General features: G+C 63.3%; 1 protein-coding gene across 6 annotated transcripts in view; it reads left to right on the top strand.

Annotated features, from left to right (window-relative positions):
* The window catches only part of UHRF1 (ubiquitin like with PHD and ring finger domains 1), a 174016-nt gene that overhangs the window by 86280 nt on the left and 60714 nt on the right, over positions 1-27022 (top strand). For all 6 annotated transcript variants that reach the window (XM_053220051.1, XM_053220052.1, XM_053220053.1 and 3 more), the window contains exons 18-21: positions 2151-2316; positions 7492-7667; positions 8175-8289; positions 11158-11351. In XM_053220051.1, the coding sequence (XP_053076026.1) occupies positions 2151-2316; positions 7492-7667; positions 8175-8289; positions 11158-11351 (651 nt within the window). The remainder of the gene's footprint in view (positions 1-2150; positions 2317-7491; positions 7668-8174; positions 8290-11157; positions 11352-27022) is intronic.

The following is a 27022-nucleotide window of genomic DNA, read 5'->3' as shown; positions in this document are numbered from 1 at the left end:
TACCGCCCGGTGTCCTCTCCCACCGTCGGTGCCGGCTGGCGGACAGGGCCGGAGGCGGCCTCCGCTGGAGGGGACACAGCTGGCGGTGACCGGTGCGCCCACCCCCGCAGGCCACCCATGAGCTGGCCCGGCAGGAAGAGGAGCTGCCGGCCAGCACCGGCCAAGCCACCAGCGGGAGCTGTCGGGTGTGGGAACCCGGGCCCTGCCACTTATCTGCGTGTGGCCTCGGTGAACGACGAAAAACGAGTTTAGTGTGTGGAGCGGATGGGTCACCCACGTCCGTCACGAACGGCAGGGCTGGGGACTGTTGGGTGCTAATGTGCCCGCTGGCAGCCAGCCTGGGCCCTGTCCACGGCGGGCTGGGGGCTCAGGACCCGCGGCCGTGGCCGGGTGGTCATGTCCGGCGGGGGGCGGGGTTGCTTATCCGTACAAGCTGGGTGGTCAGCGGGATCCCCAGGTCTCACCGCACCACGCGGTGGGGGTGGCAGGGCGTGGGGTGAGGGGGTGGCAGGGTGGTGGGAGACGGGTGGGGGGCGGCAGGGTAGGGGGTGGCCTGTGGGCTGAGGGCAGACAAAGGCCCATGAGCCTCAGCTGCAGCCTGTCCTCGTGGTGTTAGAGCTGGTGTCTGGGGTGAGGTCCCCGCACAGGGCGGTCTCCTCACTCTCCCGTTCTGCGGCTCCCTGCACAGCTCAGTCCGTGCCGACGTTCCAAGAGGGTCCGGTCAAGGTCTCCCCAACCCCCGCCCCCACCCCCAGGGCCACGGGCTCCCGCAGGACAGACACACCCTGTGTTTCTGTGCAGCAACAGAAGTCGTAAGCGTAAGCGAGCCCTGCACCGTGGCCTCTGGGCTGGAGGGGAGAGGGTGGGGTTGGGTGGGGATTTGGGTCCCAGGCCCTGGCTGCAGGCGACTGGGCTGGGTTGGGGTTGCGTGCTGCTCAGTCCCCGGGATGGGGCTGGTCAGGGCTCCAGGGGGCGGTCTCCTGGGCAGGCAGCCCGGCTGTGGCTGGAGCCCTATAGCTGCCCTGGAGGAAGGTTGGTGACAACCCCTCTCCCTTTATACAGCCGCGTTTTCATGGTGGTTCCCTGTGATCCCACCCAGGACTGCTGTCACCTATTGTCACAGGTGTCTGTGGCCTGCCATGCACACTTCAGCTTTGTGGCCGCCCCTCAGGGAAAAGCTTTGGACCTTGCTATGCACACGGGGCGACAGTGATGACCTACCCCCCCCCCCCCCCGCCACGTGACAGGACCCTCAGGGGCCTGGAAGGGGTGCTCAGGGCCCCAGAACCTACCCAGCCGGTTCCGATGGCCGAGCAGAGATTCCTGGGCTCGTGCTGCCCTCTAGTGCCTGCGGAGGGGAGTGCCTTTGGGGAGGCTGTGTCGTGTCCTTCCAGGATCGGCGGGCTTCCTGCCCCTCTTTCTCATTGCCCCTCCTTACGTGGGGGGTCTGGCTAATTGCTTTCCAAGTTCTCAGGTCTGTGTGCACTTGGGTTCCGACCTTTCTCAGATCCTGGAGGGAGGCTGGTCTTTGTCCCTCAAGTTTGGAGAACTTAATCTGACAATAGGGACCCTTCCCCAGAGTCTGTCACCAAGCCCCTCCCTGCTTGGGATGGGCCACCGGCTGCCTCGCTGGGTCCCCTTAACCCCTGGAACGCTCGAGTGTTCCATGCGCCGCTCACAGTGGGGCCGCCCGGGGGAGGGGTTCTCCTGCTGGCTCGGGGGTGCACACCGTGAAGGGCACACCCACACACGGCCTCACTCACCTCCGAGGGCCTCTGCCGCGGGCTGCCGCGGGCATGGGTATCGGCTCCGAGGTAGACGCGTCGATTCGAAGCTCATGCTGGCGAACCTGGATCCAAAATCCCCCAGAAGGGCAGCCTTGCTTTCTCGGGGCCCTTGCTTTGAAATTAGTGCTCTGGCCGCCAGTGGTGCGTTGGCTTTGAGAACTAGGGCGCCTCTGTTTTTAATTAGTTGAAGTCATTTTGATTTTTTGTGCCAGTGTGGAGATGGAATCTGTTCCCAGGCTCCTCTCTGGCCCTGGCCTCCCTGCGCGGGCCCTGCCTTTGTCTTCCCGGGGTCGCGGTATCTTTAGCGTGTTGGGAACGGTGGCGGCACTGACACGCTCACACTCTCTTGTCCTTCCCTCGCAGGTGTGACGGTCCCTCAGCTGCAGCCATGGGGTCTGAGGATCACGGGGCCCAGAACCCGAGCTGTAAAATCATGACGTTCCGCCCAACCATGGAAGAATTTAAGGACTTCAACAAATACGTGGCCTACATCGAGTCCCAGGGAGCCCACCGGGCGGGCCTGGCCAAGGTGGGTGACGCCCTGGGCCCGGCGCTGCTTTCCACCAGCCTCCGCCCCGTGTGTGCCCCGCGGCCCCGGGTCTGGCGTGACCGTGTCTGGGGGCGGCGGACACCCATTCGTGGGTTCGCGGGGCCGCTCTGACCTCATTTTCAGCCAACGTTACGGAGTTCTTCCTGTGGGCCCGGCGTCACAAATGAGTTCCGCAGCCCCTGTCCCTGTGGGACCCGGTGGCGGGGACGAGCCCCGGGGGCGGTGGCGCTTGGCCGAGGGCGGGCGATGAGAGCCGGCGCCGGGCGCCGCGTCCCTTTCCGCGCAGGTCACACCTGTGCGCACGTATGTGTGTGGGCGTGCCGTGCGTGACAGCAAACACACGAGGACGGTCTGCGTTGTGTTTTTACCATAAAAACCATGGTTTCTTCGTGTTCGTGTCACCCGGTAGTTCGGAGGATTTGTAACCTGTCTGCCTGGAGTTCTCGTCGCTGCCCGTACGACTGCCTCTCCATCTAGGACACCTGCTTCTCTGTTCTTGCAACCCAGGGGTCTGTAAACCTTCTCCACAGAGAGCCAGGCGGTGGGGCAGCCTTGGGGGGGGGGGGGGGGCAGTCTCTGTCCCATCACCCGGCTCTGTCGCCTTGGGAACCTGTAAACCGAGAGGCGTGGCCACGTGCCAGTAAAAACAGTACTTGGGGGCACTGAAACGGGAAGGCCGTGGAATTTTCACTTGTCCTGAAACCTTCTTCTTTTGTTATTTTTTCCATTTAAAAGCGAAGAGACCCCAACCAGAAGCGGTCAGCATTCTTGATTCTCGGGCTGTGCGAAAGCAGGTGGCGGGCGGGATTTGGCCCGGGGTGTGCGGCCCCCTGGCTGTGGCGAGGAGAGTGATGCCTTTGCCTTCCCGCCCCTGCCTGGTTCTGGGTGGCTTTGTTGCAAGTGTCGGTCCCTCTCGTGGTGAGGGTCGCGCCTTTGATCTCCGCCTAAGGACGCGCGGAGGGCAGCGGGCTTGCCGCGTCTCCTTCCCGCCCTCCTTCTTGATTTTGTTCATCGCACGCGAGACAGTATGGACACGGCGTTTCCTCCGGGTTGGGGACCGAGCCCCTGCTGTCCCGTTAGCTTTGCTTCTCCGGAAACCCTGGGTCCTGGCTTCTTGCAGGTCCGGGGGCCTTCTGCCCAGCGGGCCGCCGTCAGGGGACGGTTTCTTGCCTGCTCTGCCCCATCGAGGCGCCCTGTCGCGGGGGCCCCGGGCGGTGGGCGTGGGCCTCCTCTGCCTTGCCCCTGTCCTTGGCCTGCATGTGCTTTCCTGGGACGGCAGCCCTTCTGGTTCAAGGTGTCCCTCGTGCCGGGAGGCGTGGCGAGGTGCCGTCCGGCACAGCTCTGCCCGGAGCCCCGTCAGGCCTCCGCGGCTGTCATCCCTGCTTGTTCCTTCTGCCTCGCTGTCTCGGGCTCTGCTTTCCTGGCTGGCCCCCTGGCCTGGATACTTCCTGAGCTTTCTGTGCCTGGTGCCGTGGCGGCTGCGGGCTCTGTGTCCGCTGTGTGGACCGTGTCTGCGCCTCTGCCTTCCTTCGCTCTTGACTCCTCGGCCCCTGAGCTTCCCCTTTGTGCCCTGGTACCCCGGGACCCTGTGGTAAGCTCACGTACCGGTGGAGTCCGTTTTTGCTGATTTAGACGGAAGGAAACTGTTGGGACTGGATGTTTCGCGAGGCAGGTGTTTCTCGAGTCCGTTTTCCCTCTGCCTTCTGTGTTCCATGCTCCTTTCAGGGAGTTTGTTTGCTGCTTTCTCTGACGGGTGGTCACCTACGTGTGCGGGGAGGTGAGGGCAGCGTGGGGCGGACCCGGGCACGTCCTGAGAGACGGCGGCAGTCGCGCCCTCCACACGTGCACACGCGCCCCTGCTGCCTGCCAGGGACCGCGTGCCGGGGCCTCGAGCCCCTCAGGGGCCTCCCTGCCACTCCGTGGGGACAGGCGGGGACAGGGAGGCATCCTTGGGCAACCCCTTCTTCTTTCACAGGGGGGCCCTACCTAGGCTCTCAGGGCTGCTGGCTTTTTGTTGTTGTTGTTGTTTTTTACTGTCCGTTTATTTTATTTTTGAGATAGAGTGTGGTCCAGGGAGGGTCAGAGAGAGAAAGAGAGAATCCCAAGCAGGCTCACACGGTCAGCACAGAGCCCGACGTGGGGCTCGAACTCACGACCCGTGAGATCATGACGTGAGCTGAAATCAAGAGTCGGGTGCTTAGCCGACTGAGCCCCCCGGGCACCCCAGTTGGCTGCTGGCCTCTTTGGAGAAGGGACCTGGTGTCCTCCTGGCCTGAGAGCGTTCTGCTGATGCCCGTGTCCCCTCACCCTGGTCGCATCGGCCTTGACCGCCCTTCTCTGTTGTCCGTCCTTCTTTGTTGTCCGTGTGGGGTGCTGGGACGTTTCTGTTTCATCAGAGCTGTAGCTGTCTCTCCCGCAAGGCTCTGTAGGGCCCGGGGGAAGGGGCTGGGGGTGTACATTCAGTAGATACAGCTGGAGCCCGGGCCCAGGACCAGAAGAGGCTCTGGGACTGTCGGGGTGCCCCTGTCACGTTCCCTGGCTGCTCTGTGCTCTGGGGCCAGTGCCCAGCTGGGCCCCTGCCCTCTCAGGCCAGCGCTGGGCCTCCCCGGGCTCCTTGGGGAGCGTGGGGCGGGGGGACCAGGGCGGGGCATGAGGACGGGTCATAGTGTCGGGTCCTGTGGGACGGGGCAGGGGCTTCCGCCCTCGGGCACACCCCTGGGGACTGTCCCTACGGTCCGGTGGCTCCTCCACCCAGGCCCGCAGCCTGCAAAATGGCTCTGGGAACACGAGGGGTCGGGACAGAGGCTGGCCCCTCATTTCGTTTCCTCTTATGGGGGCTCCCGCCGCTGCGCGCCTTCTGCCCCAGCTGCCCAGACACCCTGAGCCACCCTGGCACTGCCTTGTTCACCTGGGGAGTGTGGCCTTTCTGTCCCTCTCGGCCTCGGCTGCAGCTCGGCCTCAGGAGCTTCGAGGAGGGGTCCGTCCACTGGCCCGCCAGGCACCGAGGGGAGGAGTCACGGTGCTCCTGTTTTAGCAGATGATATCCGTGAGCGGTTGTGCAGCCGGGAGCCTCCTTTCAGATCCTGGTCTCACAGAGATTTGAGGGTGTCAGGCCACAGCACGTTAGGCCCGCTCCATCACATGCCTTTTCCAGAACCTTCTTAGCGTGTGGCCAGGCCAGTGTAGCTCATGAGGGCCCGAAGCATCCCTCTCTGGTTTCCTGATGTTTTCCACGGCAGTCGAAAATTTGGGAGTGATGCATTTGGTTCATTTTAATTTTTTTTTTACATTTATTTATTTTTGGTAGAGAGAGACCGAGCACAAGTGGGGGTGGGGGGCAGAGAGAGAGCAGGAGACGCAGAATCGGAAGCAGGCTCCAGGCTCCAAGCTGTCAGCACAGAGCCCGACGCGGGGCCCGAACCCACGGACCTTGAGATCATGACCTGAGCCAAAGTTGGACCCCTAACCGACTGAGCCACCCAGGCGCCCCGCGTTTGGTTCATTTTAGAGCCTTAATTGACGGACCGGCTTCCTCCAAAGGAACTGAATGGGTAGACTCCCCAGTTCCCCTCGGTGAACACATTTTGGACCAGATCCAGGGCCCTTTTCCCTCAGGAGGAAGTAAGTCCAGGCTTCTTTATAAGAGGGGGCGCAACCTCCATGGTTCAAGAGCCACTCAGGTTCACAGCCCTTCGTCCCAGGACCCGTTCTCCGGGAGAGCGTCTCGGGTGCCCGAACCACAGGCCCTTTCGTTTGTATTTGTGGCATTTCCAGCCTCCAGCGTGTTAGCTACTCGTTATCACCTGACGCGTCTGATTTTTCACTTGAAATCTAAGAAGACCACGGACTGGCAGGCTGAGCCCCACACCCCGTTGTCATGAGGCCTCACACCAGACATGGGCACCCAGGGCACTTACTGCAACTCTGGGCACAGAGTAGGAGGGGGGACGTCCCCAGAAAAGGCCTCGATTGAGCAGCCGTGTCCCTATTTAATGAAAATCAGGGTTCCCAGCTTGGGCACTGCTGACCTCGAGGTGGGTCATTCCCTCTGGGGGCGTCCTGGGCACTTCCGGGGCCTAAGCAGCACCCCGCATCCACGCCAGGAGGTCGTGACGGCCATGGGTGTCCCCAGAAATCGCCCAATGTCACTTGGGGGCAGGATCCCCCTGGGCGGGACCCATTGCCTTCTTCTAATGGCTGTTGTTATTTACTCTTGGTCTGTCAGTAACTCCAGCAGTGTGGGCGGTGGAGGTGGGCCTTTCTGCTGTTAATAGGTGACTGCAGAGTAAGTGTTTTCGTTGCCAAGCAAAACGTTTTCTAACACCGATGTGTATAGGGGAGTCCTTGGGGATGGTGAACGAACTGCAGCCGTCCTGGAAGCCGTCTGCAAACTCAGCATCGGTGTGGCGATGGTCCTCCCTGGCCCTCAGCTGGGTGAGGCTCGGGCCTCCCCAGAGGTCTTGGCTGGCGCACTGAAGGCAGGTTGGTTCAGTTCTTTTCCCAGAGCTGTTGGGTGGCCCGCTGGGTGCCTGGGAAGGAGATTTGTCGTTTACAAACACCTGCCCAGGACAAGGGCCTTCACAGAAGTGCGCCTGGCACCCAGGAGGCCCCTGCCCGGCCCGGAGGCCTCGCCCGGCCCAGGAGGGGGAGGAGGAGGGCCAGAAGCAAGCTCAGCACAGACCTGGGCCCCCTTCCGCCTGGGGCGACACTTCCCGCAGCCCTCGTGTCCCTCCTGGAGAGGGGCGGCGAGGGCTTGGCCCAGAGCTGCAGTGCGCGTGCTTTTCCTGAGGCGGCCCTCCCAGGTCTCGTCCCCCCGGATTTGTGTCATCGTCACCCTCCTGCCTTCGGCGCCTCACTCACTCTTCTGTGTCTTTGCACGTGGGCCTTGTCGCCTCTCTCCAGTCTCCTTGTGTCTTCCAGGGTCCTGGCCCGGCTGGTCCTGAGCTGCAGGGGGCCTGAGGGGCAGTGTCGGGAGGCCGGGGCAGTGGTGCCCGCGGCCCCGCACAGACCACCTGGGCGTCTGATGAAGCGCGTAAAAGGTTCTCGGTGCCCTGAGGCGTGTGGCCCGGACACGCCCCCAGGGGGCCGCCGCTGGTCTCCGGGGCAGGGCCTTGCGTCCGAGGCGCCGCTGAGTCGCCCCTCTCCGTCTTGCAGATCATCCCCCCAAAGGAGTGGAAGCCGAGGCAGACGTACGATGACATCGACGACGTGGTCATCCCGGCCCCCATCCAGCAGGTGGTGACGGGCCAGTCGGGCCTCTTCACACAGTATAACATCCAGAAGAAGGCCATGACGGTCGGGGAGTACCGCCGCCTGGCCAACAGCGAGAAGTACGTGGCTGGGGCTGAGGCCACTGTGGGGACGGGCCCCCGACGCCCGGCCTCCGAGGGGGAGCCACACACCTTGAGGGGCCTCCGTGGCCCCGGCCCTGCACTTGTGGCGTCCACGGCACACGCACGCACACCTGCACCGCGTCCCCTCCCTCGCTCCCTGCGCGCTTTGTGCGTTTCCGTTTCCGAGGGCGGTCTCTCTGCTCCCCAGCCCAAGCGGCCCTCGAGGGCAGGGCGGCAGCCGCCTCCTCCTGCGGCCCCCACACAGCACCGGCCTCCTGGCCTGGCCTCTCGTAATTGCAGAGTTGAGGATCGAGAGGACCCTCCGAGCCCCTGCTGTCCCGGGTGGTTGACGGGGCGGGACGAGCGGGGGGCGTCCCAGGCGGGGCAGCCCCATCCCTTATGCACTCAGCCTCCCGGCGGCCATGGGGCCACGCCCGTGTTCTCCACGCCCCGGGGATGGGGGTGGGCCCCACGGCCACGTTCAGGGTGCTGCTCCTCCCACAGGTATTGCACCCCGCGGCACCAGGACTTCGACGATCTGGAGCGCAAGTACTGGAAGAACCTCACCTTCGTCTCCCCCATCTACGGGGCCGACATCAGCGGCTCCCTGTACGATGACGTGAGTACCGGGGCCCCCGAGACGCTCCGGGGGTGTGACGGACGCCGTGTCCTGCTGAACCGTGGAGGGAAAGGCGCAAGCATGGGACTCGATCTTGAAACGTGGGCGCTAAGACGCCCCGGCAAGCTCAGCTGGGCTTTGTGTCCGGGCTCCGTGCGCGTCCACATGCCAAGTCTTTGGGGGGGCGGGGGCGGGGGGAGGAAAGAAGGAATCCAGGCGCGTTCTGATTTGCAGAATCTTTCCTACGAAATCATCAGCCCCTCCTGCCCTGATCATTCGCCCTGTCCCTGCGGCTGGACCAAAGCAGCCCCGTCACAAAGTGGTCTTCCGGAGGCCACACGGAGCATTTCCTTCCTTCTGCCAGGGGCCTCCTAATCCCCAGTTACTCTCGTGGTTTTCCTCTTGAATTCCTAGTGCTCCATCATCCGGGAAACCTGGGGATGTTCTAGCCCCCGTGCCGGGCTGGGAGGACCCTGGGGGTGCCTGGGGCAACGGAGGGGCCTCTGCTGGCTCCTCAGCCCTCGGACCTGATGCTGGCCTTGCCCGTCCAGGGGTGTAGACCAGGCATTGGTGGAAACGTGGTGCAGAGGCCCTGCAGAGGTGCTGCTGTTCAGCACGCGGGGGTTTGAGTGGGACCCACCCTTTTCTAGGGGACAGTTTATTAACACTTATGGGACTTCCGATAACCCTGGGAAGGATCTACTGGGGTTGATGTCCAAGCTCCTAAGCCTGACTCTCCCCTGGGTGTGCTCTGCCCTGGGGTTCTGCCCTGGGCGGCCCCTCAGCTGCCATGTCTGCCCCCCGCCCCAGATCGTCACCGTGAAGGTCCCTTCTTGCTGGAACACACTTTATCCGCTCAGCCGTGCTCCTCATGACAGCAGCTGGGGGTGCCCCCTGAGATCTGGGCTGGGGTCCCAGCTGGCGTGGGTGGGAGTAAAGCCCCCTCCTGAGAAGGGCCAGGACCCCACCGCCCCCGAACCCATCAGGACAGGCCGTGACTTGTGGTTCCCAAGAGGTGTGACTGTTGGGTGGGTCCCAGCGGTCTGCCCACCTTGGGGAGCCTGTCTGACCTGTGGCCTGCTGGCCTTCCAGCTAGAGGGTCCCACTGTGCAGCGTGGGTGGGTCTGCTCTCCCAAGCTGGGCACCAAGGGTGTGTCAGGCTTGAAGTGAGCTCACCCCTGGGAACCTGAGGGAGAGGCCCTCGCCCTGGGAGGTCAGGGACCGAGCTTGCTCCTGGTCCTGGTTCCCCCTCCTTGGACCTCGGTTTCCCACATCCAGTGGTCGGTCCTGTGGCAAGGGAGTCCTGGACAAGGAGGGTCCCTCTCCCTGGGACCCTGAGCTCATCCACTGGGCCCGGACCCCAAAGCATTGGCAAGCTTGTGAGGCCACGTGGCCAGGCCTGAGGGCAGAGTTGCGCGCACCCTTGGGTGTGGTGAGGGCCGGAGGACGGGGATCCCAGGGGCCCTGTGGGGCACACACACATTTAAAAAAATTACCATTATTATTTTTTACATTTACATCCAAGTTACTTAGCATATAGCGCAATAACGGTTTCAGGAGTAGAATCCCGTGATTCGTCCTCTACGTATAACACCCAGTGCTCATGCCAACAAGCGTCTTCCTTAATGCCCCTCATCCATTTAGCCCATCCCCCTGCCCACGACCCCTCCAGCAGCCCTCAGTTCTGTATATTTAAGAGTCTCTTATGTTTTGTCCCCCTCCCTGTTTTAATATTATTTTTGCTTCCCTTGCCTTAGGTTTATCTGTTTGGTATCTTACATTCCTTATATGAGTGAGGTCGTATGATACTTGTGTTTCTCTAATTTTACTTAGCATAATACTCTCTGGTTGCATCCACGTTGTTGCAAATGGCAAGAATTCATTCTTTTTGATTGCTGAGTAGTATTCCATTCTGTGTGTGTGTGCGTGTGTGTGTGCCACGTCTTCTTTGTCCGTTCATCCATCGATGGACATTTGGGCTGTTTTTTGGCTGTTGTTGATGTTTATAAACATGGGGAGCATGTGTCCCTTCGAAACAGCACCCCTGTATCCCATGGGTAAATGCCTAGAAGTGTGATTGCTGGGTCGTAGGGTAGTTCTATTTTTAGTTTTTTGAGGAACCTCCAGACTGGTTTCCAGAGTGGCTGCACCAGCTTGCATTGCCAGCAACAATGCAAAAGAGAGCCTGTCTCTCCGCATCCTCGCCAGCATCTGTTGTTGCCTGAGTTGTTGATTTTAGCCATTTTGACAGGTGTGAGGTGGTATCTCATTGTGGTTTTGATTGTATTTCCCTGATGAGTGACATGGAGCATTTTTTCACGTGTGTGTTCACAATTTGGATGTCTTCTTTGGAGAAGTGTCTATTCTCAGCACGGCTTTCACCTCCCATGATTTTTTTTTTTTTAATGTTTGTGTATTTTTGAGAGAGAGAGAGAGAGAGAGACACAGACAGAGTGCAGGAAGGGGCATAGAGAGAGGCAGACACAGAATCCAAAGCAGACTCCAGGCTCTGAGCTGTCAGCACAGAGCCCGATGTGGGGCTCGAACCCACAAACCGTGAGATCATGACCTGAGCTGAAGTCAGACGCTCAACCAACTGAGCCACTCAGGCGCCCCGTCACCTCCCATGATTAACACACAGCTCAGTGTGGAATCCGGAGAAAGTCCTGCCTGACTGCCTGGCCTGGGGCCGGTGTCTCAGGGGGGTTGCAGACCCTGGGGCGGGTTTAGGGCCGACCGCTGGCGCTCGGGCCCTCTGCGGGGCCACGCCGTAGCCTCCCTGTGCTGCCGCCGGCGTCTGGGGGTGGCCGGGGCCCGGGGGTGGCTGGCCGCCAACCGCACGCTCAACCGTGTGCGGGTCGCCCGCAGGACGTGGCCCAGTGGAACATCGGGAGCCTGCGGACCATCCTGGACATGGTGGAGCGCGAGTGCGGCACCATCATCGAGGGCGTCAACACCCCCTACCTGTACTTCGGCATGTGGAAGACCACCTTCGCCTGGCACACGGAGGACATGGACCTTTACAGCATCAACTACCTGCACTTCGGGGAGCCCAAGTCCTGGTGAGCGTCCGCGGCGGCCGGGGCTGCGGGAGGGGCTGCGGATCGGCTCGTCCGGGGCACGCGGGGCAGGGGTGCCTTTGGACGACCCCTCGGGGACACGGCTGGACCCGTGGCCGGGCAGGCGGAAGCTGAGGGGCGTCTGGCCCTGTTGGCTCCAGGGACAGTCTCGGTTGGTGATGAGGGGATGTGTGTCCCCAGAAACGAGCTGCCTGCCCCCCTCCCCCCCAGAGCCTGTGGTTTGCTACCCGTGGAGACTATGGGGGCGGCATCCGCGAAGTGTCTGCTGTGCTCGGGGCTCTCCCTGGGGCCGCAGGCCTGGGGTGGGCGGCTGTGAGCACTGAGCCTCCCCTGGCCTCCCCACAGCGGCTGCAGGCCCCCTGCGGTCAGGGGCGCGGTGCACCCACTGGTTTGCCGGGCTGGTGTGGGCGTGCGCCCCGCGGGCCACTCTGTGGGCCGTGGGCCCTGCAGGCTGGGCCGAATATCCAGCGCGACCCGTGTTCCGGAATCTCCGAGCCGAGCGCCCCCTTCGCACCCACAGCCTCTGCTGCAGGACAGCCGGAGCCGCCTTCTGTGCAAGGCTGTCTTTGTTCAGTGCTGTTTCCAGCAGAGATTGCTGAGCCGGGCTTTGCACCTCCCTGCCTCTTCCCAGCTGTCTCAGAAGGTTCTGTTATTCTGTTACAGTAATCATCACAGCTCAGAGGGAGCTGGGGGCGGAGGGGGGGGGGAGCCCCCCGGGAGCAGAGCGTGGCACTCTGGAGCTCAGCCGAGTGCTTTTGTGTGTGGAGACGGCAGGGGTGGGAGGGGGGGTGCACAGCCCGGCTGGGGACCCAGGCAGACCCTGGCCGAGGTACCCCTTAACTTGGTGTCCCAGCTGACAGCTGAGCCCTGAGCGGCTGGGCCTGTGCCCAGAGGCATGGGGGGAGGCCACCCCCGGTCCTTTTAAGTGTCAGGGACGCCCCGGAGCCCTTGCCAAGGCGGGTGGGCGCAGGCGCTCCGAGCAGAAGGCTCAGACTCCGGCAGGAGGCCCCAGGTGGAAGCCAGGCCTCCCGGGTCCAGGTGTTGGCTGTGTGACCACCCTCTCCTGACCTCTGATGCTGGCACGGTGGAACCCCGGCCGTGCTGTCCGGCCGTGGGCTCCTGCCCCGACAGGGAAGGATGAGGAAGCGTTAGGGCTGAACGTGGCCTGGGCTCTGTGTGAGTTTCCCGGGGCGGCTCTAACCGATGACCGCTAGGAGCTTATCACGACACACGTGTGTTCTCTGACACTTTTGGAGGCCGGGAGTATGACCCTGGTCTCACCGGGCTACACCCAGGCGTGGGGCAGGGCAGTTCCCACCCCCGTGCCCCAGGGAGGCCCGTCTCCCGCCTTTGCCGGCTTCTGGTGGCACCGATCCCTGGCCCCGCAGCCCCTCCTCTGTCCTCACGGCCAGCAGCGTGGGGTCTGCCCGTCTGTCTGCCTCTGACCCTCTGCCTCCGTCCCGTGAGGACTCGTGAGGACGCTGGCCCCCTGGGAACTCAGGGTCACCCCCGCCTCGGGGGCCTCGACTTAATCCCGTCTGCTGAGTCCCTGTCCTGTGTGAGGCGACGTGCGCGCAGTTGTGGTGATTAAGGCGTGGACATCTTCGGGGCCGCCGTCCTGCGGGCCACGGGCCCTCTGACCTGTGCCTTGTGCTGCATTGTGTTACCTCGGGGATTTGCTGGGATCCTGTTATGACTCCACGGGCTTCTTGTTTTCGATCCATTTATCTCTGTGGCATTCCGTGGCTTCGAATCCGCTGTTGAGCATTGCAGCCTCTAGCTGGGAGGCATTTACCTTTCAGGGAAAACTTGCAGAGAGATGGGTGGGGTTGGTGATGTCCATTTCACAAAGGCCTGGATCTCACACCCCGCGTGGTCCTGAGCGTGTTAGTGGAGGCATTTCCTGGAGGGCGGCGTCACCCCTGGGCTGCCCAGGGCGTTACCTTGTCTTCTCCCCTCCATCCCCACCCCCCCCGCCCCCCGTGGAGGCCCCAGCCCAGGCCCCCCTTGGAGAGGGGCTGCGCTCTGCCCCCACCATGGCATGGGGTGTGAGGTGCTCCTTCCCCAGAGCCTCTGCCCGGCAGCCGGCGTCCTCCGCGTGGGCCGTAGCAGGCTGAGTGCAGACGAGCAGCCTTCTGGCTCCCCGCACAGATCCACAGGCTGGGGCTGTGTGCGCGTGTACGTGTGTGTGTTCGCATGTGAGTGTGAGGATGTGCGAGTGGTGTTTGTGAGCATGCGTACGTGTACGTGAAAGTGTATCTGTGTTTGTGCGTACGTGTGTGTGTGTGAAGGTACACGAGCATATGTGTGCGTGAGCATGGGTGTGTACGTGCGTGTGCATGAGTTCCGTGTGTGAGCATGTGTATGTGTAAGTGTGCGGTCGTGTATTTGTGGCGTATGAGTGTGTGTGTGCCGCGGCCCGGCTCGCTGACAGGATGGTTCCTGGTGCTGCGGGGGCGGGTGAGGGGAGGGCATCTCGGTCCTGACCCCGCGTGGCTCCCCCAAGCGCCACTAGATGGCGCCCCCACCCTTCCGCACTGGCTGCCGCTTCCCGCGGTGGAAATTTCCCAGGTTCTTTCATCCTTTTTATGGACTCCCGACCCCGGCCCTGAGCGCCCCAGAGGCCCCCTGGGACCAGCAGCAGGAGGAGAGCGAGGACTGCGGGGTGGGCAGTGGGAATGCTCAGCCCCCCAGCAGACGCCTGGGTTTTGGCCCGGGGCTACTAGCGAGAGGGATCAGAAAGGGAGAAAAAAGCCTTTAAAGCCCGGAGCGAAACCAATAAAAGGAGCCACTGCTGAGTCCTGGCACGAGCTGGCCAGAGGCAGGTTGAGCGCTGAGCCGTGGCCCTGCCTGAGGATGGGGTGGCCTTGCCTGACGTGGGGCGAAGCGTGGGGTGGGCAGCGCGGGTCACAGGGCGGTTGACTTGGGAAGTGGCCCGGGGAGCCCAGGGAGGCGGCTGGGCCGGGCCAGTCTCGAGAGGCGGGGGCTGGCTTCGAGGGAGACGAGGGGGCTCCGCAAGCTGTCGGTGGGTGGGAGCCGGCCCTGGAACATGGAGGGTAGCAGCCCCCGGCCGATGGGCAGCTGACAGGCAGGACTGACGGACACCCGGCCCTGCACGCTCGCCCCCTGTCTCTAGCGGCTTGGTGTTCTCCAGGCCACAGCCCAGCATTCCATCCCCTGCTGTCCACCCCCCCCCCAACCCCTCCCCGCCCCGTTGCCACCCCTTCGCCACAACCCAGTCCTGACAGCCCTAGGCAGCAGTCAGCGAGGCAGGCATTGGGCACAGCAGGAGTTTATCTCAGGGAAAGAATGTTCCGGAAGGCAGCTTGACCTTGGTCTTGGTTCTGGTCCTGAAGGGGGATAGATTGCACGTGGAGGTCCCTCATGCTGACTAGGCGTGGCTGGCGGGCCGTGTGGGAGCCGGCTCCCGCACCCCGTCCTCTGCCAAGCTCCCTGCTCCCCCAGCCGGGGCAGCTCTGCTCAGTCACCATGCTGGCAGCCTTCCCGCCCTCCCCCCAAGACCAGGGTGCCGGCCCCAGATGCCGGCAGGGCGCCCCACACTCATACCAGCTACGTCTGCCGGTGCGTCTCTCCGCCAGATGGGGGACCCCGTGAGGGCAGGGCCCTCTGTCTCCTCTGGGTCCCCAGTCCCCAGCCGGAGCCTGGCACAGAGAGGGGGCTCGGTGTTGGGGCCACGGTGGCCCCTTAGCCTCTTGGGAGTGCGGCGCGGCCCCCATGGGAACCGGTCTTCCCGGCGAGATTCCTCTAGGCCACCCCAGACACCAGCCCAGGGGGTGGGCGCCGTGCCTCTGGTCCCCGGGCTGGTGGTCACGGAGCTCATCGGCCCCCAGGAGGGCGGCGCCCCTGCCCGGAGCACGAGGGTGGTGGGGAGTGGGGGGGCGGGGGCTGCTCCCTGGCACGTGGCTCCCAAGCACCTGTCTCCCTGATTGAGCCGCCCCGCTCGCGTCAGCAGCAGCTTAATTGCAACCGTTTCTGAGTATTCCGGTGGCATCTCTCGTAAGTGTCGCCGTCCTCAGGTTTACGGCGTCTTATGAGGCCTTTCTGGGTCTGTTGCTACTTCGGTAGTGATTTGTGTGCCACAGCGGCGGGAACAGCCTGGTGTCGGTAAAAGCACGGAATTGCTTCAAGAGGCCGGCATTAGGTAGTGCCATCAGGCAGAGGGCTGAGAACATCCGCCGCGTTCGAGTGCTTCAAAACCCCTTTTGAGATGGGATTTAAATAGACCCGGCACTTGCAACCCCCTCCCGCCCGCCGGCCTCCCCGGGGCCCGGTCAGTCAGCGAGGCCAGGAGGGGTGGGCACGAGCCCGCGGGGGACAGCTGGGCCATTCGGCCCCGATTCGGGTGGCTCGGCCCGTGCCCGGGGGGTGGGGCGGCCCGGGGGCTCGGTGTCCAGAGAGGGGAGCCGGACGCCTGCCCTGGACCCGGGCCTTCCCGGAGCCCCTGGTGGCCGTTTAGCTGGAGGTGACGTCCCACGGCCTGTCCCGGGGCCCCTGCACCAGATGGGCCCCCGCAGCCATTCCCCGAATGATCTGGCCCCTGTGGGTCCCGAGGCTCGTCGGCTTGCGGGAGGGGCCCTGTGATACACCCAGCTGGCCCGTTTCTGTTTCGCAGATGCAGGCCCGCGCAGGGCATAGCGTTTCCGACAGCACTGCCTCCCGCCACTCCCCTGCGCCCGTGGGGCGGGGTGTGTGGGGGGGGGAGTAGGTGGAGGATGTGCCTCCCAGAGGCCTACTCAGGGCCCCTGGGCGGGGACAGCTAGCGTTGGCCCCAGTGTTTGGGCCCCGACCGTGGCCTTCAGGCCCGTGACTCAGCAGCCTCCCCCCCGAGCGCGGGGCGCTGCCGCAGTTTCCCCACTGCTTCCCCAGCGCCTCCCTCCTGCTCTCTTTGCCTGGGATGCGGTCTTTCGGGTCATCCTCACGCGCCCCGGCGGGGAGCACGCGTCCTCAGAGCCGTACGCGTGTCGCGTTCACGCACGTCTGCACACGCACGTGCTGTGCTCACACGCGTTCTCTCGTGCACGTGTACGCGCGCCCGTGCGGCCTCCCTGCCCCGGGGGCTGGGGAGAGGGTCCCTCGGATTGTGCTCCCGCAAAGGGCACGGAGCCCCGCTGGCTCATGCACGGCCCTGGGTGCAACGAGTGGATCCTTCTAAGTAGCGTGTGGGGAGGAGTGGGGGGGGGGGGGCGGGGCCAGAACTCCACTTCTTCTCTGACCTTTCAGAAGCCCGAGTGAGCGGGGCACCGGGCGCGCTGAGAATTTTTCCTGCTGAGCAGCTGCCCCTAGAGTTTTCCTCTGGGATTTTCCCTCAGGGAGGTTTCTCAGGAGAGGGACTGTGCAGCTCTCCTTCTGCCACGGGGAAGCTTGGGTCCCAGCGGGCACGGCTGTGGCTGCCCGCGTGCGCGTTCGTGCGTGAGTGTGTGCACGTGTGTGCATTTGAGGACACGTGCTCCCTGCACGAGGGGGCACAAGGGGGGGAGGGCATTGTGGGCGCGGGTGCGGGTCGGCTTCCACGTTACCTGCTCTGTGGCTGCAGCTTGGGTGAGAGGCAGGGCGGAGGTGCGGGGTCCCAGGTTGGTGGCTCTGTTGCCCAGGGAGGCGGGGCAAGGCTCTTGGGGGAAGGGGGCCGCTGGGCTGCTCCCTTGCCCTCTGGCTGTGTGCCTCCCTGCCTCCCTCCCGGCTGTCCCCGGACCTGGCTGCAGGTGGCGCTGCTGGACCACGGTGCCCGGCCAGTGCGCCCCCTGCCTGGTCCCCAGGGAGCGGGACTGGGAAGTTGGGGGCGTGGGGTGGTTGATGGAGCCTCAGGAAGCTGCCGTGGGCAGCAGCCTTGGTGGCCGATGGTGGAGAGTGCTGGCCCCTGGGTGCGGGGGGGCGCCTGGAGGGGCCTTAGAGACTTCATGGCTTCTGAGAGCCTGGCTCAGTGGGGACCGGGGGTCCCCGTTCCCTGACTCAGGCACAGCCCTCATCCGGCAACAGGAGTAACTCCTCCCAGCCGCCTGGCTCTGGCCCACGAGAGGCTCCGTGGTGGCAGGGAGGGCTCGGCCTGCAGCCAACGTGGATGGAAATTGGTAGGAGCCTGACGGCTTCACAGATTGGTTTTAATAACTCAGCTTCCCAACGCTGTGTCCTGTCACCCGCACGTGTAGCAGAAGTGAAATAGATGCTCTCCATCCCCCCTCCCTCACCCCGGGCCAAACCCCCATTTGGGCATCTGGGGACATAGCCCCTTCCCCCTCCCCCCACGGGCAGCTCAGTGTGACTGCGGTGCGGGGCAGGGCAGGGGGTGGGAGCGGGGGAGGGGGGGCTGGATGGAAAAGAGCCACCAGGATGCCGGAAGGAAGGCAGCTCTGTCTGTGCCTTGTTAGCAGCTGGGGAGCCCGCCAGGCTCCTCTTTCCCTAGCCCCGGGTCCCGCGTGTGTGAGAGTGACAGAAACAGCCACAGAAGGAGGGTTTTAGAGCAGGAAGGTCCCCCGAGAGCAGATCCCCACCGAGGCTGGAGGCGTCAGAGCCCCGTTGATGAAAAGGTAATAGACGAGGTGGCGGGCGGGTCCCTGAGCGTGTCAACATGCTGGGGTGGGGAGCGGCTGCCCCCCCCCCCCCCCCCCCCCCCCCGGCATGCCTAAATCTGATGCAGCGCGGCCCGGGCCTGCAGCCGGAGTCCGTCCGTGGCCCACACGGCCTTGCCCCAAACAGGCCACTGGGGAAGTTTCACGACGGGGCCCCCTTCTGCCAGAACGTGGCTGCTGTCCCAGGTGGCCAAGTGAGGCCCCGAGAGTGCTGAGTGGGGACCAACTGAGGCCCATCTTCCCGGCCCGTGGGTTCTGGGTCAGAACCTCTGCTGCCTCTCGCTGGGCTTGCCGCGGCCCTCGGCTTCCCTGTTGGAGGCACGGGGCCTTGGGCAGGCGGGGAGAGCCTTCTTGGTCCCCCTTCCGGAAGCTCCTCCTTGAATGGTGACCACGACCAGGGCAACGGCACTGATCGCCCTTCGTTCCGTTTGTGCCTGAGCCGTGTTCCCTCTGTGTCCTTGCACGATGCACGCGCGTGTGCTGGGCTTCAGAGCCGAAAGTCCTGCCTCCCGGCCCCTTCCCCCCCCACCCCCCCCCTCCCCCGAGTGGGCAGCCTGCCATGTCCGGTCACCCTAGGGCGTGCAGATGTGTGTGCGTGTGGCCGGAGGACCTGGAGCCCCAGGAGGTCACTAAGGGCCACCTCACCTACAGCCACGGGGAGGGGGGTCTCGGCTGGAGCCTGGCATCAGGCCGCCGGCACGGCGTTGGGACCGGTGGTTTGGCCCCATGACCAGGAGGGCCTGTGCGAGGGAGAGCTTGTGGGAGGAGAGCCGTGTTAGGCCCCGCCTGGGTCCCCGCCCCGGCTTTAGGGAGCCCTCGGCCCAGCTCGGTCAGAACCACGCTTTCGTCCGCAACGCCGCCGGCCCAGGCTTTCTGTTCTCCCGGGTGTGCGGCGAACCTAAAACCGAGAGCTGATCTCGGCGTCGGCACGTTGACCCCTGAGGCCGCGGAGAGCCGTGCGTCTCAAGCCGGGGCGCCGGGTGGCGTCAGGCTGCGAGGACAGGAGCGCGCTGTTGACGACCACAGCGAGTACCGGGGGCGCTTCTGGAGGAGTTTGCCCGGCGTGGCGCAGCGCACTGCGACTCCCACGGCGCGGCGTTTGTCCGACTCGCTTCCTCCTCGCAGCCTCACTCGCCCTGAAGCCTCACGGCCTGTCGCGGCTCCGGCAGCACCTGACAGCGTGTCGCTCGGGCTGGACCAGGGGACGCGGGAGGCCCGGCGCATTTCGGGGCGCCCTCCCGGGGGCTGCACTCGGCCTGCGGCGGGACCCACGCCCGCAGCCCGGCCCCTGCGTCTCGCGGCCCGCCGGCGGGGACGGGCACGGTCGGCGTTGCGCAGGGATCGCGCGGCGATTTTAACGTCGCGCGAAGCAGAGGAGGGGCGGCCTTCCGCGAAGGAAAAATCTCGCCACACGCTCTCCTCGAAAAGCCGGTGAGAGCCAGCGGGGGCTCTGCCGGTTCGGCGGACGGCCTGACGCATCGCCGCGAGCCCCTGGGCAGCGGGCGACGTTGCGGAATGGGGCCCCTGGTGGAGGCGGCGGGAGGCCCCGTGTCGGAGCCCCCGCCCCTGGGCGAACGTGCCACTGCGGGGCGCTCTCTGCCTGTTTTCCTCTTTCGGTGGCATATTTTGTTAGAAAAAGACCAGCTTTTAGAACCGTTCCGGTTTTATGGAGACACCGAGGAGAAAGTCCAAGCGCTCCCCCCGCCCCGCGCTGTTCCCCCGCTGGGACCTCCCGTCAGGCTGGAGCATTGGTCACGGTTAATGGACCAACGTTGATCCGTTCTTCATAAGTAAAGCCCACGCTTAGGTCCTAAGCGTCCCAGGCGCCCACGTGACGTGGACTCGGCCCGTCTCCTTGGGCTCCTCTGGGCTGTGGAGGCTTCTCCGACTTCCCTCGGTTTTGATGCCCTGTGACAGTTTCGAGGAGGCCCTGGGCAGGGTTTTCTAGAAGGCCCTTCCTTGGGTGTGTCTGCGGCTTTTCTGGTAGTGAGACTGGGGTGATGGGTTTAGGGAGGAGGACCCCCCAAGTGAAGCGCCCTCCCCCTGACACCACCCCGGGGGTGCGTGCTGTCACCGCGGTGTTGGCCTTGGTCCCCTGGCTGAGGTGGGCTGTCCAGTGTCTCCAGTGTAAGTGCCCTCCCTTCCCTGTTTCCATGATGTCCTATCTGAAGTGTACTCTTGGAAGGAAGGAAGGAGGGACGCAGGGAGGGAGGAAGTTTCCAATATCGGAAAAGGGAATGGGGGGGCGCCTGGGTGACTCAGTCATTTAAGTGTCTGACTTCAGCTCGGGTCGTGATCTCGCCGCCAGTGAGTTCGAGCCCCGCGTCAGGCTCTGTGCTGACGGCTCGGAGCCTGGAGCTGCTTGGGAGTCTGTGTCTTCCTCTCTCTCTGATCCTCTCCTGCCCATGCTCTGTCTTCCTCTGTCTCTAAGAAATAAATAAATGTTAAAAAACAATTAAAAAAGAAAAAAGGGAAGAGTGAGCGGAACAGCCTCGTGCCCCGTGCACGCAGTGGACGGACGTGAGCGTCCTGGCACACTCCTGTCGGGGGGTTTTCATCTCTCTTTTCCCTCCTTCCCTCAAGGCGAGGTGGCTTTGGTTTTCTGTTGCTGCACGAGTGGGCTCATGGCCTGCACGGATTTGCTCACGGTTCTGTAGGCTCTGTGGGCCAGCTGGGTCCTCGGTTCAAGGTCACAGAGGCTGGAGTCCTTGCCGGCTGCTAGCTCTGGGCTGTCGGCATCTAGATGTCACTCAGAACTTGCCATGTGTCCCCCCCCCCCACCCGCGGCCCCCATCTTCAGGCTAGCATGGGAGCCTCTCCTGAAGAAGGGCCCTGCCCCTTGTGAGGGCTCATCTGCTTAGGTCAGGCCCACCCAAGGTAATCTCCCTATTTTAGGGTGTCCTGATGTGGAACCTTAATTGGAACAGCAAAAATCTGGCACACTAGGACCAAGGGCAATTAATTGCAAGCAGGGGGCAGAAGACTTAGGGGCATCTGAGAACCGTGTCTGCTATAAAGAATTTGTTGTGAAATATAACGCAGTACAAAAGCGTGCAAAATGTGTATGCGACCCGAAGATGCGTATTTACGTGCCGTGTACCGAATGACTGTGCGGCCTGCCCCTGTGTAACCTCCCCCCACTGCCCACCCCCTACCCCACCCTTTGCAGCCCCCTTCCCACCCAGAGCGGATGACTGCCCTCAGGACCGTCCTCCTCCCGACCTGACGGGTCCTTTCCCTACGTGTGTCTGTGGCCCCGGGCAGCATGCCGGGTGTTGGCTGGATTTGAACTCCACACAGATGGACCTATCTGTCCTTGTGTTTGTGCTCGGGGTTTGTGAGGAAGACACCCCCGTTACGTGAATGGTGGCTTATTCGTTTTTATCTGCTGTGGGACTCCGCCTCCACCTGTCTGTCCGTCCATCGGTTCACTGTCAACGGGCGTTGGGGCTGTTTCCGCCCTGGCCAGCTGCACCCGCCGCGTTAGTGCTGTTACCTGATGCCTGGGCACGGTGTCCGTGACTGCACACGAGGACGTCCTGAGACATCCCGACGGCAGTGGCCGTGGGCGATGCTTCCCGTGTGCCAGGCTGCGCTCCGAGAGCCTGCCCGTCTTGCTGCAGCCCTGAGCTGCCCTCCTCGCGGGTGAGGCCCAGGCCGGCCGGGCTCCAGCTCAGGGCCACGGAACTCCCAGATGGAGGGGCTGTGGTCGAGCCCCCTTTCCTCACCGCTGCTCCCCTCGCCCCTCAGAGCGTCTCCTTGAGAATCGGGAGGGGTGGCGGGTTCTGGGAGCAGGTGGCCGGGCGGTCGCTCGGCCTTGGGGACAGGGTGTGTCCCGGGTGGCAAAGGTGGCCTGGACCTGAAGGTGTGGGAGGGGAAGGACTCGGACGGTAGTCCCCAGCACTGTCACTGAATCAACCTGAGCCGAAGCGGAACCTGTCAGGTTCCCGTGGGAGACGGAGACAGGATGGCGGGGACCCAGGCTGGCTGACGCGTGGCTTCCGCAGAGGTCACGCAGCTGTCCGGGTGGGGCGTGGGGGTGTGGGGGGTGTATTCCAGAAACGTCGATGGGTGGCCACAGGATGCCACGGCTTCTCCCATCTCACTGGCTGGCGCCTGGTCACGTGGCTGCACTTTCGGCCAGGAAGCCTGAGAAACATCGTTCAGGTCCCTGTCCGGTGGGGGAGGGGGGTGGTCTGGGGGAGGACGGCGGGGAAAGGAGAGGGCTAGATGAGTCAGTTCACATCCTCACCGAGTGCCCGCTCTGGGTCCAGCATGAACCCGGGATCGACGCCACCCGTCAGGACAGGAGCTGATGGCGTGGCCCCACGCCCCCAGAGCAGGGCCAGGCGTGGTGGTGGCAGGAAGTCCGCAGGACCGAGGGCTGAGGCCTGTAGGAAGAGACACAGCCCGGCAACCCGTGGAGAGGGCCCCGCTGGAGGGCGGGCGGGTCGGGCGGCCGGGCCAGGGGCGTGGGGCTGGAGGGCAGGCGGGCGAGAGGGTTCGTCCAGGCAGCCACATCCCAGCAAGGTTCCTCTGGCCCAGAGGATGCATCAGCTGGGGGGCAGGCCCAGGCCGCGACGTGGGGGCTTTGGGCCGGCAGGTGTCCCCACTGGGTGTCCCCGTCTTCTGGCCGCTCGAGGGCCCAGACGTCGCTGGCCTGTCCCACGTCCCCACTGGCTTGGTCTGGCAGGAGCAGATGGGCCTTCCCTCACTTCAGAGTCTTTTGTTCAGAGTCGCAAGCAGCAGCGGCCGGCTTGTGCTGAGGGAGGCGGGATTTGTGCCGTAGGCGGCCTGAGTTCTGGCTCCCAGGCCCGAGTGCCAGGTGAGTCCCGTCTCTGCCCACCACTCCAGGAAACCGTCGGTTCTTCTCTTCAGACTGTCGTTGCTGAGCGCCTCCCACCCCGCAGTGTTCGGATCAGGAGCCCACTGAGCCTGTGACTGTGGCCGGGGTCCCCTCCCCCCACGGGGCGGGAGGGGGGACGGCCTTCCTGGCCAGGATTTGCTTTCCCCGCCTGTTAGCTAGACGAGCCATCAGAGATTCGGGGTCTGCACACAGGGGCTGGTTTCCATGGCAAATTTCTATCATGCCAGCAGGGTTGCAGTGGGCAGATTTCAGCTCCTCTGAAAGGGAGATTCCTGCAAATCTGCGGACAAGGAGAGAGAGAGTCTTTGTCAACTTTGCTCAAAACTCCGGCTAGGAGCGTGCTCCCCCTTCCCGGCACGGCAGCAGGAGGTGGGGAGCTCAGGGCCCCCTGTGGCCCGTCCTGCGGTCGCCAGGGGCCCCGCCGTCTGCGGGTGTGTGTTTGACGAAGGCACACACGTCCAGGGCGTCGGAAATCACTTCGACAGACCTCAGCCTCCCCGCGTTGATGATGTCCCAGCTGCTCGCGGCCCGTGGAGAGAGCCAGACTCCCAGCCACCTTCCCAGGTCCAACCCAGCTTGTCGCCGTGTCCTGGGCTCTCGTGCCGGTACGGGGCCGGGGCGGCCGACATCGGCCTCATTCCCCTCGGCCGCGTCCCTCCGCGTCCTGTCCTTGTTCCCTCGCTTCAAACCGCCCGTGTGCAAACACCAGCGCGTTGGGGGGCCTCCCCACTGCCGACGCGCCTCCGGCCGGAGGAGTTTGGGGGCCGTGGGTGTGGGTACAGCGGGAGACCACCTCCGGCTCGGCTCTCTTTACGAGCAGACGTTCAGAGCGGTGCTCCGAGGGGGAGCCGGGGGTGCTCCGCGTTGGCCCCGCGTCCCCGCACCTCAGTCTCCCTTCTGGGCTCCACTCTCCGGCCTGCCGTTCAGAGCCTCACCTGAGAAGCCCCCACCCCCTTGAAAACATCAAAAACACGCACGTGCCTTGGCAGTTTCAGTCCCGTCATACGCCGAAAATAATTCCCGGGTCTAAAATGAACCGGGGCTTGGGATCAGATGCCTCCACTTCAGCATTTAACGGCAGGCTCGACACCACTCGCCTCAGAAGTCGGTTCCCTGGTTAACGTGGGCTGGCCGTGTGTGAGCCGGCTGGGGTCTCGGCTTCTCTGGCTCCCCCGGGGTGGGCTGGGAGCATCTGGGGGCCCACGGCCCCGGGAGAGGCCTCGGCGAGCCCTCCCGCCTGCAGCACACCCTTGTCTCCCGCATCGGCGCCGCGGGCATCCCATCGGAGACGCCCTGTTTTCTCTGTCTCCTGCGTGCGTCTCAATAAAAACGTCATTATTTGAAATCCTTGACACTGCTCGCACCAGGTACCGAATTCCATCGCCTTTTGTCCCGTAAAACGATCCATTAAAGATAAACCCACCGTGACTCAATGAGGTTCTTTCCTGGGAACAAGCCACCCTGGTCCTCTGCTGATCCTATCTCCCCGGCATGTGTTTGTGCTCGTCCTACAAAGGGGCTGCAGCGCCAGGACAAATGAGGGAGGCTGCCTCGCTGCCGAACGAGGCTCCTTGGAAGTCGAGATGGGACAGTTCCAGCCGCTCGCTCAGGGAGGGGCTGCGCAGTCCGGGCTGAGCTCCCTGCTGCAGCGGAGACCAGCTGGGGCTGCACGGGAGCCCCCCCCGGGCCCGGAGCCCCCGCTCAGGGGCTGCTCAGGGGCTTGCACGTGTACCCTTTCTGTCCTGAGTGTCCGGGACAGGGTCCTCGTGCCCCTCCGTCCCTGCGTCAGCCCCCTGCAACCAGTGTCCCCGTCCAGGTAGCCTGGGCCACTACCAGGGCGTCTCCCTCCCATCCTAGCAGGCACGGGGACCCCAGGCTATCCGTCCCTAAAGGCCCTTTGCACGTCTTCCGCCTGTTTTAAGGGCAAGTCTGTCTGCCGAGTGCTTTTTTTTTTTTTTTAATTTTTTAAAATACTTATTTATTTTTGAGAGACAGAGTGAGACAAAGTGAGACTGGGGGAGGGGCAGAGAGAGAGGGAGACACAGGATTGGAAACAGGCTTCAGGCTGTGAGCTGTCAGCACAGAGCCCGACGTGGGGCTCGAACCCACAGACTGTGAGATCATGACCTGAGCCGAAGTCGGACACTCAACCGACTGAGCCACCCAGGCGCCCCATGCCTAGTGCTTTTTCTAACGTCTTTTACTTCTCTAGACTGATGTGTGGGGTGACCCCTGCCATCTGGCGTGACTATTTTTTTTTTAATTAATTTATTTATTTTGAGAGAGAGAGAGAGAGAGAGCGCGCGCGCGCGCACGAGAGAGGGAGCGAGTGAGCAGGGGAGGGGAGGAACAGACAGAGGGAGAGAGAGAATCCAGGCAGGCTCCACGCTGTCGGCACAGAGCCCGACGTGGGGCTCGATCCCACGAACCGTGAGATCGTGACCTGAGCCGAAACCAGAAGTCGGACGCTTAGCTGACTGAGCCTCCCGGGTGCCCCTGGCGTGACTATCATTAATGCTGTTTTCACATTCCAACCGTCACGATAAGGCCACCTTGCTCCCACCCGGCGTAGCGACCCCACCACGCTTGTGTCGCGAAGTCAGTCGGTGCTGTCAGACCACAGCGTGGTCTCTTACCTCGTTTACTGAGGAACTAGCTCGCGGGTGAGGGAGCATCCTGATGGGTGTTTGTGGCTCTCCTGCCCCGGACGGAGGCTGCGAGCGGTCCCGTTACCCCGCAGCGCCAGCTTCGCAGAGATGCGCGTCGGCTCCCCTGGGTCAGACTCTGCGAGTCCGTCAGTGGTGAGCACTCACCCGGGTTTGCGTTCAACCTCCTCCGTGGCGGGGGGGAGCTCCTGCCTCGGGACCACAGACCAGGGGCAGGGTGTACCTGGTGGGTTTCACGACGTGCTGCGAGTGCCTTTCTGGTGCGGAGGACGGCTGGCTGTCCTCACGCTGAGCGTTCATTCTGCTCCCTGGCTGGACCGCCTCACTCCGTTGTTCACCAGCTGCTCTCCACTCTCCCAAGGAGAAGACTGTGTTGTTTCAGAGAAAAGAGTTTGTCTCTTCCCTTCCGTTTACTGTCCTTGCGTCTTTTTCTTGACCTACGGCATAGGCTGGCGTCTGCTTTGGGAATGGACGACTTGCCCTTTCCGGAATGCCTCTCCTGCCTCATCGTGCACTGTGACCATGGGGAGGTCCCTCTTAATCCTAGCTGGCTAAGAGCTTTAATACTGAATGCTTTGGAATTTTATGTAGATTTTTATTTGTTGGGCTGTTGTTTTTGCAAGCCTTGGGGTAAAAGGTTAGTCTCATAATACACTTCTGTGTCTGATTTTCTAATATTTTACCTAGGACTTGGCAGCTATGTGACACCGGCCTATCATTTTCCTGTGTGTCTTTGTCCTGTGTCGGTGACTGCATTCCCCATTCATTCTTTCTTTCGAAAATATGCTGGATTCATAGGAGGAGTTACGTGCCATCTGAACTTCTTGTCTGCTTGGTAACCGTAAGTGTAGGTGGGCACTGGCCCTTTAGTGTGGAAGTTTTGTGAGGCTCTCAGTAAAGCTGTCAGGGCCTGGTGCCTTTTCCAGAGGTGGTATCTGTAGGCTTCTGGTTCCTCTGAGATGGGCTCATCTTACCCTGTTGGATGCTTTGGTTCTGGGCCCAGAAGACCCTGAAGAGCCAAATGCATCTGTGGTCCTGAGCCCAGAAACTGGGGCAGGGACTGGGACTCACCACTCCCATGTCCACAGGGCTGGGGCATTGTTAATAGCTGTATCGAGGCATAACTTACGTGCCACACGTGAAATACTAGACACAGAAGTCACCTGATGCGCTTGGACATCAGATGAGGGGTGACCACCATGACTGTGTTTGTCTGGGCCCTCCTGCTCCACTAACCAGCTCAAAGACGGTGCCCCATCGGCCGGGAGGCTTGTGGGGAAGCCCGTTCTGTGACCGGGTCGTTCTGCTCGGCCTGCCCAGAGTGCGGGGCGGTATACTGGAACTGCCCGGCCAACGCGTGGCCAGAGAGGGCGCGGGCTGTGGGCCAAGACGGGCCTTTGTGTGTGAGGACGGCAGTAACGATGGCCTTTCCACACGCCCAGCACGCGGGGCCCTAGCAGGGCTGCTGGCATTTGGAGCCGCCGTGGCCTCCGGGGCTTGTGTGGACGGCTTGCTCGTGCCAGGTGGCCTCCGACT

This window comes from Acinonyx jubatus, chromosome A2 (genome assembly GCF_027475565.1).
Source record: "Acinonyx jubatus isolate Ajub_Pintada_27869175 chromosome A2, VMU_Ajub_asm_v1.0, whole genome shotgun sequence".
NCBI classification, from domain to species: domain Eukaryota; kingdom Metazoa; phylum Chordata; class Mammalia; order Carnivora; family Felidae; genus Acinonyx; species Acinonyx jubatus.
The sequence above is the reverse complement of the archived record's forward strand: the minus strand, read 5'-3'. Positions and strand labels throughout refer to the sequence as shown.